Source organism: Neurospora tetraspora, assembly GCF_033439725.1.
Source record: "Neurospora tetraspora strain CBS 560.94 chromosome Unknown B0H65scaffold_3, whole genome shotgun sequence".
NCBI lineage: Eukaryota > Fungi > Ascomycota > Sordariomycetes > Sordariales > Sordariaceae > Neurospora > Neurospora tetraspora.
This window is the reverse complement of record NW_026944385.1, coordinates 1,205,363-1,221,401: the sequence shown is the minus strand read 5'-3', so window position 1 is coordinate 1,221,401 and position 16,039 is coordinate 1,205,363. Positions and strand designations below refer to the sequence as shown.

Below are 16,039 nucleotides of genomic sequence, written 5' to 3'. Positions count from 1 at the left end.
CGTCGAACTCTCCGCCTACTCCTCCGGATACCACGTCTTAACCGCATAAACAAACAAATGCTCCTCTTCCCAGGCCTTCTCCGCCTCCTCCGGCTTCAAGATCCCCGCCTCCACCGCCTTCGGCGCAAACTTCCTCGTCATCTCCCACTCAACCTCGAACCCGACCTCCCTAACCACCTCCAACACCTGGCTTCGACTCAAACTCGACACCGTCACCGGCTTTCCCAACCACTCAATCACCTCCCCCTCGACATCCATCGGCACCGTAGCGAACACAAACAGCCCGCCCTCTCTAAACCAATGGTACACCTTCCTAATCACCTCTCTTATCTCCCTTCGCGTCTCAAACCCAGCCAGCAACGAGAAATACGGCGTCACGGCATGATACCCCTCCGGATCTCCCTCCTCCCGATTCACACCTCTAGCCCCCATGACTTTTGCCTGCGCCTTAAAGAACGGATCATCCCTCTCCGGCTCGAACTCTCTAACATCCACCTCCACGAACTCCGCCCTTCCATCGGGATACAACGAAGCGACGTTCCCCTTCGCGAACTCGACCATGGTAGGACACAGATCAATCCCCAGCACTGAATGGCCCGCTTCAGCCAGTGCGGAGCAGACAGGGCGGCCGGTGCCGCTGCCGATGTCCAGGATGCGTTTACGCTGGAGGTGGGGAGGCAAAGCGTCGTGGATCCAGGGGCGAGGGTGAGGGGGGAAGGTGTCGTGGTAGGCGAGTTGGGCGAGAAGCCAGGAGAGGGAGGAGTCGCGGGCGGGGATGTTGGCGAAGGCGAGTTCGTAGGAGGGACAGAGGGTTGTGAAGAGGGTGTTGTTGGAGAGGGGGGTGGGGTTGGAGGTTGGTTCTTCGACTTGCTGCGCTGGTGAGGTTGAAGGCGGTTGCTGATTGGACGACATATTGGGTTAATTTGGCCCGGTGATGATGAAGACAGGGACGGGGGAGCTGAGATGTGAAGAGGACTGGCGACTGGGCTCGATGAGCATTGGATCTGTTCTTATACCTGTACATGTACGATAGGCTCCAGCCGAGGGCGGGGAACATCCACGATAACTGGACGGCAGCAGCAGTGCTACCACACCTTTGACTCTGCCCGCATGAAGGCAGGCACCTTGGAGGATTACCGCTGCGAGTCGCACTGCAGACTTCAACTCCGGCTTTGAGACCGATCTCTTTTGTACGATACCTTACTCTGCCTAGTGTAGCCAGATAGAAACATCAAGACTCCCCATTTTCCGTCCCCATTGAACCCCTTATACCCTTCGTTCCTCCTGCCCCAGCCCTCAACTTACTCCAACCGCCCACCTAGCACGAAAACGGCCCCGGCTGCACCGGAAAACTCGCACTCTGATACTCCCCCCCCTTATCCCCCAAACACTCCGCCACCGTAACTAGTCTCAAACCATTCTGCTTCGCCCAATTAATCAACCACGGCGTCAACGTATTCACCGTCGTCGAATACACCTCATGCATCAGGGGGATATGACCATTGCCTCCGGCCCCGGCCTGAGTGAACTTGGCCTCCGACTGCGCCGGCGTCTGGTTGTTCCAGTCACCGGTGTCGATGTCGTCCGTGATCACCTTGTAGTTCATCGATTTCAGGACGGGAAGGACTTGCCCGCCGGTTTCGAGGTAAGGGGGACGCATGTAGAGCGGCTTTTTGCCGATGAGGTTGGCGAAGGCGGTTTCGACTTTGGTCATTTCGGTGGTGATTTGGGAGGCGGACATGGAGGACATGTGGGAGTGGGTCCTGTTGGTTTCTGTTAGTATGTCTATGGTCTTTTGGGGTGGTTCGAGGATGATGCGAGGGAGTGTTTTGACTTGAGCATGGTAGTGTCACAAGCCCATGCAGGGGTCAGGGGCTCGGTAAACAGCCCCGGCCAGGACAACAACAACATACCAAGTATGCGAAGCAAGCTGATGACCACTAGCAAACGCCTTCTTCACGGCCGCGGCCTGGTTGTAGATGCATCCGTACAGAGTGCCGGTCCAGAAGAAGGTGGCCTTGGCACCAGCGGCGTCGAGGATGTCGACCAGCCTGGAGGTGTACTGGTACGGACCGTCATCGTAGGCGAGAGCGAGCATGCCGGGCTGGGCGCACTTGGTAATGACGATACCCGGGTTGGGAGCGCGGGTCATGAGATGGATAGGGTTGGGCGCCGGGGCGGCGAGGGCCGTGGTGGCGAGGAGGGCCGCGGAGATGAAGGTTTCGGCGAGCATGGTGGTGAGCTGGTGAGCTGGTGAGGGTTTGGTCCGTGCCGGATGGGAGGAAGCAGAGGATGCGGACCAAAAGCTCAGAGAACTCAAAAGCAGGACGAGGCGAGCTTCTTGTACTCGAACTCAGGATCCACGTCCCCCTGGTGTTTAACCGGCCTTTGAGCCTCCGATCAACCTCCCATATTGCTTTTTCCCAGTTCCCCAGTTCTTGGCACCTTCCAAAGTAGAATCTTCCGAAACACCAATCCTGGATCTATCAGACCATCGAAAAGAAGCTAGGAGATAGACGAGCGCCAAGGCGGAGCCCGGAGCCCCGGAGGGTGACATCGACGCATCGTCAAGGGCTTGCACCCTGGATTTTCGTTGCATTTCGGAGGGGTTGCAGTACCCATATAGCCGAGATGAGAATTGCTGGTGTTTTAGTGCGGTAGGGGGGCCTAGAAGGCCGAGGAGCATCATTTAGCCGCTTTGATGCGACTGGACATGGCTTCGGGGAGATCTGTCGAGGACTGGACTCGAGGTGACGTTCGCATGGACGGAAGATTCGGTGGCGGTGTGAGGGTGGGCAGACAATGGACGTCACTTGGATGGCATGATTTTCACAATGGTCGGCATGGAACAATGGAAGGGCAATGGAATTGGAGGACAGTGTGGGATTCGATTCGTCCTTCAGTCTTTCACTAATTCTACGAGCACTGGGCCAGTTCAACGACCATGACGATCCACGGGCGCTTTTCATTCTGTTGCTGAGAGCGCCTCGGCTCGAAAGCTCGCGCAGGACGTGTTCTGGCTCAACTTGGGGTTAGTTCACATTCCTTTACCACCAAAGAAGGAAGATAACGATCGCTTACCTTGACAATGTGCCGCGCATCGTCAGGGAACAGGAGGCGGTGGGCATGCTAGCTCGGCATAGGCTTCAAATAGCCCATATGTTTGGATCTCCTCAGTGCGATCTTTGCTGGCAAACATTTAAGATGACCTGGATCTTCATCCTTCGTTGCGGTTTTGTCCATTACTTCGAGCGCCTGCCCAACTTGACGATGGCTCGGAGGCCCTGCTGGCGAAGGCGCTCGGAGCGCCTAGGCTTCAAGTTGACTTCCTCTTCGTACATGGACAACTTGGCTGGAAGAGACCCAGAATAGTTAGTTTGTCGTTCTTTCAAGTTTGGTACCAGGAGACACTGTACTTACCCTCAATCTGCGCCAGGTGCTCGTTCAGATACAGCAAGCGGCAGTGATGTTCATAGCGCAGTGGAAAGGTGTAGGTAGACAAGCCGTACCATTGCCTCTGGATCCAAATCTGTCGCTGGAGAACGCGGAGGGCTTCCTCCCCGTCCTCGGCTGCCTTTTGGACTGTTCGTGAGGCGATTTCGCGATGCTTCTTGATCGACACTAAAGCATGGCCCTTGGTCAGTGAATGAAAGGACATCTTGATGGTCTCATGGAGTTATCTGTAGAAGGAATACACCTGGTTGCCTCACTTACCACGTTTCCTGATCTCACCGGGGTTCTCGACGTCGTATTGACGGCGAGCTTCCCTCAGCTCCTGGGCCGCCCTCTTGGCCGCCCTCTTGGCCTCTTTTCTCCGGCGCCTTTGGGCGCGGGTCGTGACATTTGGTGCCATAACGTTTATTGGAGAAGGCGTTTTGTCGGTTTCGGGCTTGTCGTGAGCTGGGACGTTTGGCATCAGGGTTGCTTCGTGTTGCTCCCTGTCGACGTGGTCCAGGTCGTCTGTGGTGTGGTGGCAGAGTCAGGTCCTGTCTCCTCGGTTCAGGCAAGGTGTGTGGTAAATACCTCTAGAAGTAAAGCCAAGCTTTGAACCGACTGCGTACGGGTGAATGTTCGCAACCTGTATGTGAACCCTACAGGTTTGTTGGTGCGGAAACCTCACGAACCTGAAAACTCAACCAACCTACCATCACCCTTCACTTGGACGTAGCCGTTTGCTCATGCCTACCTCTACAGAAGGCGAGTCACATTCACGTATCTGGGACTCATAGAGATGGGATAATGCTATTCCAGACAGAGGGGGTCAAGGATGAATGGTAAACCGAGATTTTTATTGCTGAAACTTCCTGCTTCGTGGCATGTACATGTGTGTAGAGGTAGGTAGGCCGTGATTGATGAAGGAGTCGCGATCCTTGAACACCAGCCTTACGAGTGACACAAGTTCGAAGTTCCAGGTTGGCTGGTCGAACCACCAAGGAAGCAGACCAAGTTCAAGTCGCGAGGCTTGGCTGTGCGACATGACGGTCAGCTAATGGAACTTCAAAGACGAATCTTCATCTGGAGCAGAACGTACCGTCCACCTGCTCGATGACTTCATAGCACAAAATCATCTTCTTCACGACAACCTCATCCTTAAAAATCTCCGGAGCACAGCTCTCATATGCGCCCCAGCTGGTAATGGCATCAACCCTCAGCTCATGCAGGTCGCTCAGGCTTCTAGCTTCACCGATCAGCTCTGTTGCCACCTGATTTATGAAGTTGAGTTGATCTGGAAGTGACAGGTTAGTGAGTCGGAACAATGAAGCACTAAATCAGGGCATAGAGGCAACTTACCAGCGGAAAGAGCTTTGGCAAATTGGAATGGTAGGCGACCGCGCGGATGCCAGAGCGTGGTTATGCTTCGAGTTTGAGGAGGTACGGGCGCCGCAATGTTGGGAGACGTGGTATCGTCGACGGGTGTTTGTAGTCTATGAACGGCCGAAGATGCCATGGACGTGAGGATGGAGCTTGCCTCCAGGATCTCCTGCTCGTTGGCCATCTTTATGTTCTGCTTTTTGTTACGTTATTGTGAGCGCGTTGATATGATGATGATGTGATTGTTGACGGGAAAGACCGATCAAAGTTTGTGTGAGGTTTGAGTGTACAGGAGAAAAAAATCACGTAAAGTGGGTAGACGGAAGTGCTCGACTGCTGGAAGTCGCTGTGGTGAGAGGCAGTAGTGGGGTCTGAACTTGTGCGGACGTGGAAGGAGCGGAATTCGAAAAAGCAAACGGAGTGTGCACCAGGAATACTACGGTAGTATATACCTTAGGTATCAGAGGGAGGTATCAAGATACGTCTGAAACTGGTGTCAATGCTAAAAAAAAGTTCGCTAAATTTATTCTATACTCCGAACCAGTCCACCATCCGCTTCCAAGACAGAAGAAGGGAGAGGACTTGCTAAAGCTACTGGCAGACGTCCTATTTCTCTGGCCAGGTACGAGTAAGAGGGTGATGACGCAAAGAATTGGACTGCTATGAGTCAAGCTATGTAGACGGGACCTAACTAGGTAAAAATCCAGAGGTACCCGCAGAAACGAGACAATCCCAGCGCGCGAAGCTCCTCTGCACGAGATGATGGTCAGCTAATGGCCCTTATAACAGGAATTTGGTGTAGACCTACCGTCCACCAGGTCGACAACCTCAAAAGAGAGGATCATCTTTTTCACCGTGAACTCATCCTCGAAAATCTTGGGACAGCACATGTCAAGGGCGCTACCATGGGTGATCGCCTCTCTCTTAAGTTCGAGCAAGTCGCTCGCGTTTCTGGACTCCCTGATGAGGTCCGTTGCCACCTCGCGTATGAATACGAGTTGATCTGGAAATGCACATGGTTAGTCAATACTGATCCAAAAACGCGGGGTATCAAAATGAGACTGGTCACTGGACTGGCTTACCGGCCGAAAGTGATGCTGCCAGCTTGACGCGAAGGTGATCGCGCCGGCGCTTGATCAGCGGGCTTCTTCCTGCTTGTCCCTGGGCAGGTGCGAAGACGGCAATGTTGGGAGATGGAAGTTTGTCAACGGGTTGATGCCCCTCGTCGATGACACTTGATGCCATGGACATCAAAATTGTGCTTGCCTCCAAAATCTCCCATGCCTCGGTCGCCTCTTGCTGCTTGCCGCGTGACTGGGACCTGGTCAACATGGTGATGGCGGTAAAGATCAGGACACAAGGCGATTGTTTTTGTGTGACTTTTGACTGCTGTGAAAGTTGTAGAAGGAGCTAAGGTGTGTTGATGTGGTTGTTTGTAGGAAGTAGTTGAGTTTGAGAATGGATGAGGAAAGTACGAGTAAAACATTTGTGAATCTGGAGTGAAATCTATTTCAAACGAGACCGGTGTCCGTCCGTGACTTCCAGTTTGAACACGGCCGGACTGTACCCACAATTACGTCCATGCTCATACTTTCAGTTTCGGTTCACTGTTCGCTCAAAAATGACAGATGTTTACCGGCTCCTACCAAACACAAGACTTGATATGACGTAGGATGGGCACCTATACATTTTGCACCTAGAATTGTTACTGCTAAAAAGAGCTGGCTATCTCTAGTGCAGAAGGTTCCCATAGTAAGAAAGCTATCTCAATCTATTCTATTACCCATCCCAATCAACTATCCGTTTCTGAAACAGAAGAAGGAAGATGATTTGAAGCCACTGCAAGACGTCCTATATCTCTGGCCAAAGTAAGAGGGATATGAGGCAAAGATCCGTGACCGTGTATCCATGTCCCTATGGCTTCCAGGTTTGAAGAACAAGCTTCGGGTCTCTATAAAACCCCATCTCTTCCATAAAGCATCTTGTGTCGTGGTATCTAGTAGTAAACAGCACCGTTAGAATGGAACTGTGCAACGACCTTGCGGTTGGAGGGAGGTACATACAAGACGTCCTCCGGCAAGGGTCAAGGACAGCCCATTGGCGCCCAAGTGTGACGAACCGTTACAAGCACAGGAGTATATCGCTGGGAATATGATCAACGGTAGTAGTAGCCAAAAGGTACTGGTCGATTGTGAAAGCTATTGCTTGCTGAAGAGCTCAGTAGACAGAAGGCCTGGGAAGGCCTTCTTTATATACTGGTCCTTCAGTGTGCGCCGCTGCGCCGTGGCCGCGGCGCCGTTTACTCACGGCGCCGGCGCCCGGCGCGGCCCTGATTGGTCTACCTAGCTGCTTACATAAGTGATCCCTTATTGGATCGTAACACCAAGTCCCAGCCGAGGTAGTTACATATGACTACTCAGGCACAGGGCTCGGACTCAACGCTCTTGGATAACAGTACGATGCTGAGGTCGGCCATTCAACTACTAGGAAGGTATATGACCTTGGTGATGCCGTTCACGCTCCAAGGCTTGAGCTTGGGCTTCGGCACACGCACTGTGGGCGAACTGCGGTCAGTTCATATTCAAATCATTGCCATCAAGGGACGGGGACTTGAATAGCATACCAACAAGCTCCTTCTTTATTTCTTTTAGCACAGAAATCTCCAACTCGAGGCGACATTTGCAAACCATCCTAGGCCTCTTCGGGTCATTGAGGTCCCGAAGAGCACGGTCAACTCCGTGCTTTAAGTCGTAGAGAGCATTGAGAGGGCCATCTCTCTTTGCTTTGTTGATGAGCTTTAGTGCAGCTTTGCGGAGGTCACGTCTAGTGAAGCTGGCCATCTTGGTTGCCTTATTTGGACCGGTGGTCATAGGCAGGATGGGCTTGTCTAGGACATTTTTTAGTCGGCTCTTCCAATGCGCTAGAAGGTGCAGCGAGTAGGAAGCCTACCTCTACGGATGGTGGCGTCAGTGCCAGTTTTTTCCTTCCGAGGGACATCAGGGGCGGGCTGAAGCCTTGGTAGACGCGCAGCCACAACGCTGGTAGAAGCATCCAGGGTAGCGACTGGATGGGCTGCCGCCCAGAGCGACGCAAGCGCATCAATCGCGTCCAATTCTAGGCGTTCCATACGCCTAGCCTCGGCCCTGGTCAGCATGGTTGCGACAGGTCTTCAAGGTAATGTACGCGAAGCCTCCTTGAAGGTGGTGATCAAATGTTTGGCGAAGGATCGTCGGTATATCCTGGTGAAGACAGCCGGAATCTTGGTGGAAAGGAAGAGCAAAATCAAGACCGGCGAAAGAGAAAGAACGCCTGTAATGTAACCGAATCACTTCAGGTTTGCCGTCAAGTTCTCACAGGTTGCTGCGGGACATAGAGTGAAGGGTTATGGGCAAGGTTTCCTTTCTCGTTCATTGGTTCAGGTTCGCACGCGTTTGAAGCCATCGCCAGGTTCATGTGAAAAGGCGTAACACCAACCGGCGAGTGATGGCGTTCAGGGTCGGTGACCTACAATATAGAGAACATTGACTTCGGTTGACGAGTGCCCTGAGTACCACTCGTTGGAGTTCCATACGAGCAGAGTTTATATATCTGTTTCCTTATTTTCCCTTGCTGTTGTTTTCTTCTCCCGAGCCCCTGCATTAGGACCGCCAACCAAGCCGGCCCCATACTATTGCTGTCCCGCGGGCATTCACTCGGACACTCCTCGATGGTGGCACCACGGTGGGATCAATTGTCAGTTCTTACGCATAGAACACTAACAGGCAACCAGAAGAAGTTAATGCAAATCAAAAGATGCATTCGAGTCGAAAAAAAGGTGAATAATTTGTCGTGGTTCACCATCTCGAAATGCGTTCGTTCCTTCATGTTTTGGTCTGTTGACTTGGCCCCTGAACCGGGAACCCCCTGCGTCGTGCATGCCCTACCCGAATGCTGAGCGCTGTAAACTTTTGGGTTATAGCGGGCATAAGCGCTGTAGGATGTCACCAAGTGCCGGTGGAGAGTGCGAGTGGAGAGTGCGAGGTCCCGATTGACGGACAGGGGTATGGGAAGAGCAGGGAACATCCCGACAATTCGAAGAGAAGCCCGCTATAATACAGCGCATGATCCCCTGTAACACATTGGCAGTGCATGTACATCGAAGACGGAAGAGAACAACAACATCTGGATATAAGAACCCCTTTTCGAGAAAGTCATAGAAACGCTGAAGGGACCAAAGGCAAGTAAAGACGGGGCTCAAACTAGACGAAGAGACCCAAGCAATGGGCCTAGCAGGAGAAAGCTGAAATAACCTACTACTACGTAGCTGAAAGGTTCGAAACACCATCCTCCAACCGATCCTCTACACCAAAACGTCAGCCTAGAGGTACTTACGACCACCAATACTAGCGACCGGCAGGGGCAAAGGAAGTCGCATACCCTTCAAGACAGCCATCATCTCATTAAGCAACCCAACGGTAACCCCCACCCACTTGTCCTTATAACGACCCCAACCCCAGAGGTAATTAAAGTTTGAAAGCAGCTTAGTGAGAGCCATCTCGATTGTCTCAACCTGAGTTCCATCCATCAAGGCCTTCTGGATGACTTCGCGGGCCTTGAGTGCAATCTGTGGGCGGATGGGGATGACGGTGCTGTTTTGGGTGATTTCGCGGGCTACCAAACGGTGAGGAGGAAAAGTCAGTGTCGGGTGGGAGGAGGTGGTTGGGTGTGACATACTGATCCGATTGATCGGAATGATCCTGAATGCCATCGGAAGTAGGGTATGGCGGGGCGCGGAAACAGCTGCTATGAGTAGTACGGAGATGTTAGCGGCCGCTCATTGCCTGGTGGGCGTTAATGCACTGGGAGCTCAGGAAGACTTACTCGCTCTGGTGTTGCTGGTTGATGCGGGCACGGTGGAGCGAGATGTTCCGGGGCCGGATGCCTCACGAGGGGTAGACACCTCATCTGGGTTGGATGTAAGTAACCTGGGCATGTCGAAAAGACTATGACCAGGAATTTGTTATGGGTGATGATGTTTGATCATGAGTTGATGCCAAAGACGCGATAAAGAAGAGGAAATAGTTGAGGACTGGAATCCAGAGGCGCCCTTTATGTAACTCTTGAGAGGGGCGGTTGATGAAGGCTTGCGGAGTGACTGGACATCTTCGTCAGTGTTCATACACCCGAAGTCCAGTGAAGTGAAAAATGTGACTCCTAGGCAGCACGTGAAGGGTAAAACGGCATTCCGTCCCATCTAGAGTGTACCGTGCACGTCGCCGTCGCGCTGAAGGACTCGACACCACTCTGTCTATCGATAAAACTGAAAGATTCAGCAGGAGACTTGACTGTCTTGGCAACCAAAACCTGGAGTTCAAATCTTGAAGTCCCTACCCGCAAATCAATGGGTTTGTACGGATATTTGCAGAAGAACCTGGAACCAGGCATGCGGAACGAGAGTTTCAGTTTCGTAGGGGTATTGGAAGAGAGAAGCAAGGGGGGCGGGAACGGGCAAAGGGGGAAGAGAGGATGAATGTACGTTGAGAGAGATATGCCAAACGCACAAAACGAGAAAAGAAGAGGCCTACCTTAACATTCCAAAGAAGGCAATCCATCCTCAAGATTGTCCTCTGTACACGTCATGATTGGCATCAGTCAGCGACATTCCAGAGTCGATCCCCGACATAAACTCACCATGCATGACAACCCTCATCCTATGAAGCAACTTCACCCTCAACTCCAGGTTCGCATCCTTCTCCTCGCCAACAATCCACATCCAATGAAAGTGATTATAAAGCGTTTCGATAGCCTTAATAATTTCACCTCTATCTTGGCGCGCCGGATGGAGTATTAGAATTCGATCGACTGTGGCGCGTGCTTTGTACATGATTTGGTCGTCGGTGGGTGTGATGGTGTAGTTTGACGTTAATTCGCGGGCTGTTAGAACGTTGAAGTGGGATGGGCTATCAGTATTGGTGTTCTAGGGGTAGATACAGCTGGAAGTTTGGCAACTGGGCTGGATGTTTTGAAGGTTGAAGAAAGGACATTCTGGGCAGATGTACACTTGCTGATTTTGTCGATTTCAATGAAGTTGGTCGCCATTTCCAAGTCAGGGAGAGGGCGCGGATGTTCGGCGGTGCTTGAAACTAGAGAGATATCAGAATCTCAAGAGCCGGTAGGTTGAGGCGGGAGAGTATACAGGTAGATAGAAGCGTCATGGAGATGAACGCACTCACTGGAATTTTGGCTTGAGGAGGCCGGTTGAGACGGTTGGGGCTGGACGGTTTTCGTATGGCTGCTGGTCTCTAACCTCTCCGTTGCCTCCTTGTGGTTATGTCTTGTCTGAAAACAAATGTGCCAATGATACTTGAATGATGGTGTGTTGTGACAGAAAGGAAATACAGCTCGTGAAGAGACGGGTACTATTCTGTTGTCAATACAAGATTGAAAGGTGATCTTGGACTATGTGGTGAGCGATAGGCAGATAAGTCCTTATATCAATCTTATGATTAAGAACGTGTGAGTGACAAGACTCAGCCGCTCATGCATGCTTTTTGTACACCAAACGTCTCAGGCTATTCCTCTCAAACACTTGTCTGCCAAGAAAATCCCATGGGTCTAAGAGACAAGTAGAGGCAAGCTGGACATATGGCTCTGACAAAGCGACAAATAGAAACTGCAAGCAAGAAACGTAGAAAATTGAACAAAGCATTCAATCCGTGGTAGTATCAACAAGCCGGGAGAGAGGACAATCAAGCCCGTCTGTAACCACTTGGATACACATAAGGCACTTTTCTCAGCGACAACAGCAAATGTTTCCAGCAAAGAGATGGGTGACACGCGACGTAAGATCAAATAGAAAGCAAGAAAGGCTTGAAGGGTATGTCCAAACTTTGCCAAGAGAACAAGTGGATTGCACAAGAAAGACAAACGCAAGAATTATATTTCCCTAACGATTGTGTCGTCAATCCGGGAGCTTTGCCGGCCTAGTCGTCTTCGATCTCAATCACTTCCACATTCGGCGGTGGTCCAGATCTCCGCGACGATGACCCGGCTACACTGGGTGCCGGAGCAGCGGTTGCCGATGCGGTCTCTGCCTGTCCATCCGCAGCTTTCTTCTGGACACCACGACTGGAGCCACCAGAGGTCCTAGGGATACTTGATCCGAAGTTCGAACGCATCCACCCTGGTCGGCCTGGAACCGGAACAAACAAGAAGCCTTCTGGCCCATCGGGATTCGTGCGCCTCCGCAGGTTCTCATACATGAGGCCCTGTACCTCACCTGTGCACAGAGTTAGCTCGATATCACCAATCCATGGGAACTTGGGGTAATGGTCCATGCCAAGCCAACCCGGTGAGCGAACGTACTATCCGCCAAATAAATGATTTCCTCAAGAATCTCTCTCTTGGATGTCCAATCTGGACCTCGCAGGCCCAATTTCCGCATTTCGTTTGCGTAAGAGAGTTGAGCGCGGGCTTCCTTGGCAATAGCCTTCATCATGGGGATTGGGGAAGTGTTTATCGACCGTTTAGCTTGACGAATAGCGTAGCGGGCGGCATCGGCAATGGCGTTGTTGTCGGGTATTCTTTGACCGTCCCCCGTCGCCGCATCAATCTGGTAGTAAAACAGAGTTTAGCATGGATTATCACCAGGTGAAGGAAGCCCAGACCAAACCGCAGGTTTTATCGAGGCTAGATGGCTAGGTAGTATTGAGGAAGTCACTTACCCAATTTGTCGATGTCAAATATTGTTGTTGCTTGGCCTTCCATCTCTGTGCTCTCCTCCGGTGAACTTTTGCCGCTTCTTCTTAGAGTTCCCTCTGACTCCTCTGATTCTTCTGACTCCCCTGACTCCTCTGACTCCTCTGACTCCTCTGGATCCTCTGAGCTGGTGCTCGTCTGGCTGGCCTGAGGCGTTAACTTCCCAGCAACAGAGTTCGAAGTTCTCTTGGGCGGAGTTTGGTCGGCCCTAGTCGGACTAAATGCGCGATCTGACTGATGAGAAGGAAAGCTGGATGATTGAAGCGCATACCATTTCTTGATGTCCTGTTTTTGACGCATTTTGTTGTTCAAAGTGACTTGTCTTTCCCGCTGAGGTGCGCTGTTCTGGTCCTTTCTTTTTCCGTTTGGCCATACTGCGACGCCTACTGATGATAAATTCTGATGGATTATGTAGACATTATGTTTTGGGTGACCAGCGACCTGTGATGACGTAAGGATTGGTTGTGTCGTAGAGATTGGTGGTGACGTGGACTAATGAGTGGATGAACAACACCCGTGTGGCTTCACTGGCTTGTAATGATCAAGCACCAAGTGAATCAACATCTACTTCCTTCCAAACAGGTTCTTCTTCGAGAAGCTTGGGATTGCGGGAGCCCCTTGACTTTATTTGGTTGCTGGACCGCGTTTCTCCTCCGTCTCGGTCTTCCCATTTCATGTGCCGCCGAACAGACCAGTACTGCTTCGGACCCTCGTGTGATCTTGGCAGGCGATGTTATGGTGGGCCGGAATCCGGTCTCGAGTCTTGAAAGCCTTGACGGGGTTGTCGCTACCTCTCTTCACCCCTCGCCCTTCCAATCTCGTCGCTCTCCTTCGTCCGTTGGAGGCATATACTGAAGCAGGTCTGGTTACCGGCAGACTTGTCAGTAGCTCTCTGTGATTGTAGCTCATTGGCATTGTATGGGTGGTATTGCTGTTGAACCAAAAAGTGTAAGCTCATGTTTTCAGTACCTGTGAGTAAGAGTACTCGGCGTGACTGTGCCATGGACATTGACCTACCTCCACCATCCACCTCGGTCACTATCACTCCAAGCAGCGACATGTCCACGTCATGCGGACCGTTGGGCTCACAAGGTTACTTTCCCCTCCCTTAGCCGACAGTTTGGGAAGAATCTGTTTGCAAAAGGCCAAGTGTTCGAGAGAGGTTTGTTCCGTTCTGGTTGCCTTTTGGATGGTAGATTGACATCATTGCTGGCCTTGTATGTGCTCCGTAGTGGCCAAAGATTTCCGCTTGAACGATGGTGGTCTTGTAACAATGTCGAGACGTGGAGATGAATCGGATCCTATGCTGCTCCATGGTCGGTCGTCATGGTTGGGAATTTGATATCGTTCGGGCTTGGTTGGCAGTCAACAGGTGTTCGGCGTGGGTTGATGGGGACAGCCTCTCCAGTGGTCGGGGGCCGTGATCCAATGTCCGGGATATTTAGGAGAAGATGCTGATGAAAAGTCACCAGACGTTGAACATAAGAAGGGACACCGGACAGGCTTACTGAAATCTGAAAAAACCAGTCAAACCATCATGGGTTCAATTGCAAGCAATGAGGTCTGAACACCTCGGAAACTTTTTTGGGAGTCGTGTGTGGACAACGGCAAACTACCTGCAGCATCACCCGGGGCGCTGTTGCCAGCTCAGTAAGTAGGCGTAAAATGGAACTAGCAAGAACCAAGGAGAATGACAGTCAATCGGAGATTGCGTGATGAGTGTCTTCATTGAGCGATTCCACTTGGCATCAGCGTTCCGGGCTTGGGGAGGAGTGTCATGATGTTTCTGGCTTTCTGGCAAGAGCAACAAGGGCCGAGAGGGCAGGTGACCGTGCGGGGGAATTCCTGCTTGAGCACCTTGCGGGCTCGCATGTTGGGACGATGTGTACGGCCGCACCTTCTCGAACCACTAACGGCAGGCGTCACCGGCGCTTGTTGCATGCAGAAGCTGATTGATTCCGGTCTGTGTCCCGGCAGGCAGCGCCCACGGTAGGAAACTGCGAGGAATCATTTCTTTTCAAATGTTCCAAGCTCTCCCACTCGCCTCAACTTCTTCTGTTTCGCTTCCAAACCCTGCCCAATCCAGCTCGCTAGAAAATACTTCTCCCAAAACTTTCCTGTGATGTGTATCACTGCCAAACCTTCAAATTGCCGAACCAGCCACCGTCACCGAGTGAATAACAAGCACCAAATCAGAACTACATCTTCAATCCGTTCGATCAGCATCTCAGATTGTTTGCCGTGAGCTTTTGTGGTGCACGACTCGCCTGAGCTCCGGCGGCACATTCTCCACCTCGCCGGTCTTGTGGAGACTCTGGACCTTCCGGGTGGGGCCGTCTTGGCGTTCTTTCTGACTTCATCCGAACTCTTCGTGAACCGATGTGGGGCCTACAAGTGGAGCATTTTTCTGTGTGCGGGCTTGGCAAGCACTGTGGAATCATCAACCACCAGCAGAACGAGAGTTCCAATTTAGGAAAATAATCACACCAACATATGCCTAGCTTACTATTCTGCACTTGATTTATTTGTTCCTCCATGGATTTCTGTTCAACGCATTGCCTTTTTTCATGTCTTTGTCGTTTTGCAAGCAACATCAACTGCCCCCAGCGCCGAGTGCGGCCGAGATTGGTCTTGGTTCCTTTTGCAAAGCCAAATCTATCACCTACCCTGCATTTACAAAGCCACTGGCGACCCACACAGCCCTCACCTTAACCGCCGCTTTCCTGATTCCTCCAGCGCCCCTCAGGTCCAAGATCTGTAGTCCACTACTTTCTCCTGGTTATCCTCTCGCGGGGTTCTCTATAAAACATCTCTTTTCGCTTCTCCCCTGTGTTATGCTTTTAGCCTGCAGTCCAGTTCTCGCCGAATATCATGCTGCCTTATGCAACGGGAAGAAAAGGTGAGGTTGTGTTCGTTCAGGGCTGTACCACGGTAAAGAGACCTTGCATTACCGTACATAACCCGCAGCTGCACTCCTGCAACGTTAAGGTAGGCTGTAAAGGGTATAGTATATATACTGTGATTCGCACAGTGGAGCTCAGATGGTAGATTTCAATTGGGAATAGCTTCATCAATTGTCTTTTGCTACGGCGACCACCTATATTTATAGGGGGTTAAGCACTGTGGTGCCCTGAAGATGTTGGTTTTTAAAGTCTTGTACATGGGGTCTGGGACTATTAAAAATGTTAAAAATCCGGCCATTTCAGTAAGGAATCTGGGCCTCTGATTGGTCAGATGCATGCCTTGCATGGATTTGGGGTAATGCAGCGACTTGCATATTTTTACTGAAATCCAGCCGAACACAAAAAGTGCAGCTGTAAGACTGCACCTTACAGCCACCAAAACTGGGTTTCCCTACCGTGGTACAGCCGGGAACGAACACAACCTGAACTTACTCCCGATGTGTTGATTAACCATGTTCATCCACTGCAACCTGATCAAGTGCCACTCCCTGTCCCGAATTTGAGAAAAGGAATCCTCCAATGCGTTG

At 51.6% G+C, this 16,039-nt stretch overlaps 6 protein-coding genes across 6 annotated transcripts; all 6 read right to left on the bottom strand.

The window, feature by feature from the left end:
• Positions 1-15: 15 nt before the first annotated feature.
• B0H65DRAFT_521830 (S-adenosyl-L-methionine-dependent methyltransferase) lies at positions 16-1,287 on the bottom strand (the record flags this gene model as incomplete). The annotated part of the gene is made up of 2 exons (XM_062828763.1): positions 502-1,287; positions 16-447 (listed from the first exon to the last, which is right to left on the bottom strand). Exons 1-2 carry the CDS (start codon positions 910-912, stop codon positions 16-18), a joined length of 843 nt encoding a protein of 280 aa, XP_062682738.1. The 5' UTR covers positions 913-1,287.
• Positions 1,288-2,585, bottom strand: B0H65DRAFT_490887 (uncharacterized protein). Its single transcript, XM_062827739.1, has 2 exons — positions 1,914-2,585; positions 1,288-1,763 (listed from the first exon to the last, which is right to left on the bottom strand). The coding sequence occupies exons 1-2, from the start codon at positions 2,231-2,233 to the stop codon at positions 1,319-1,321; spliced, it is 765 nt and encodes a 254-aa protein (XP_062682737.1). The 5' UTR covers positions 2,234-2,585; the 3' UTR covers positions 1,288-1,318.
• A 182-nt stretch (positions 2,586-2,767) lies between these two features.
• Positions 2,768-4,996, bottom strand: B0H65DRAFT_587580 (uncharacterized protein; the record flags this gene model as incomplete). The annotated part of the gene is made up of 5 exons (XM_062830982.1): positions 2,768-3,352; positions 3,421-3,621; positions 3,715-3,960; positions 4,532-4,726; positions 4,792-4,996. The coding sequence occupies 5 exons, from the start codon at positions 4,994-4,996 to the stop codon at positions 3,243-3,245; spliced, it is 957 nt and encodes a 318-aa protein (XP_062682736.1). The 3' UTR covers positions 2,768-3,242.
• A 507-nt stretch (positions 4,997-5,503) lies between these two features.
• On the bottom strand, positions 5,504-6,144 carry B0H65DRAFT_441259 (uncharacterized protein; the record flags this gene model as incomplete). The annotated part of the gene is made up of 3 exons (XM_062825515.1): positions 5,504-5,562; positions 5,621-5,815; positions 5,895-6,144. The coding sequence occupies 3 exons, from the start codon at positions 6,142-6,144 to the stop codon at positions 5,504-5,506; spliced, it is 504 nt and encodes a 167-aa protein (XP_062682735.1).
• Positions 6,145-8,764: 2,620 nt separating this feature from the next.
• Positions 8,765-11,100, bottom strand: B0H65DRAFT_423605 (uncharacterized protein; the record flags this gene model as incomplete). The annotated part of the gene is made up of 9 exons (XM_062824470.1): positions 8,765-9,050; positions 9,180-9,462; positions 9,526-9,594; positions 9,673-9,776; positions 9,853-9,954; positions 10,031-10,111; positions 10,452-10,725; positions 10,851-10,952; positions 11,025-11,100. Coding segments are annotated over 9 exons (1,377 nt in total), but the record flags the coding sequence as incomplete, so codon positions are not given.
• A 674-nt stretch (positions 11,101-11,774) lies between these two features.
• On the bottom strand, positions 11,775-12,849 carry B0H65DRAFT_570711 (uncharacterized protein; the record flags this gene model as incomplete). Its single annotated transcript, XM_062830462.1, has 4 exons — positions 11,775-12,070; positions 12,157-12,403; positions 12,464-12,480; positions 12,582-12,849. 4 exons carry the CDS (start codon positions 12,847-12,849, stop codon positions 11,775-11,777), a joined length of 828 nt encoding a protein of 275 aa, XP_062682733.1.
• Between the last annotated feature and the right edge of the window lie 3,190 nt (positions 12,850-16,039).

What these genes read in the sequence shown, in the direction of transcription:
- B0H65DRAFT_490887 (XM_062827739.1), bottom strand. Translation starts at nt 2,233, where the DNA reads ATGCTCGCCGAAACCTTCATCTCCGCGGCCCTCCTCGCCACCACGGCC. An exon ending in CAGCTTGCTTCGCATACTTG is followed by an intron (nt 1,764 to 1,913) that starts GTATGTTGTTGT and finishes AGAAACCAACAG; the next exon opens with GACCCACTCCCACATGTCCT.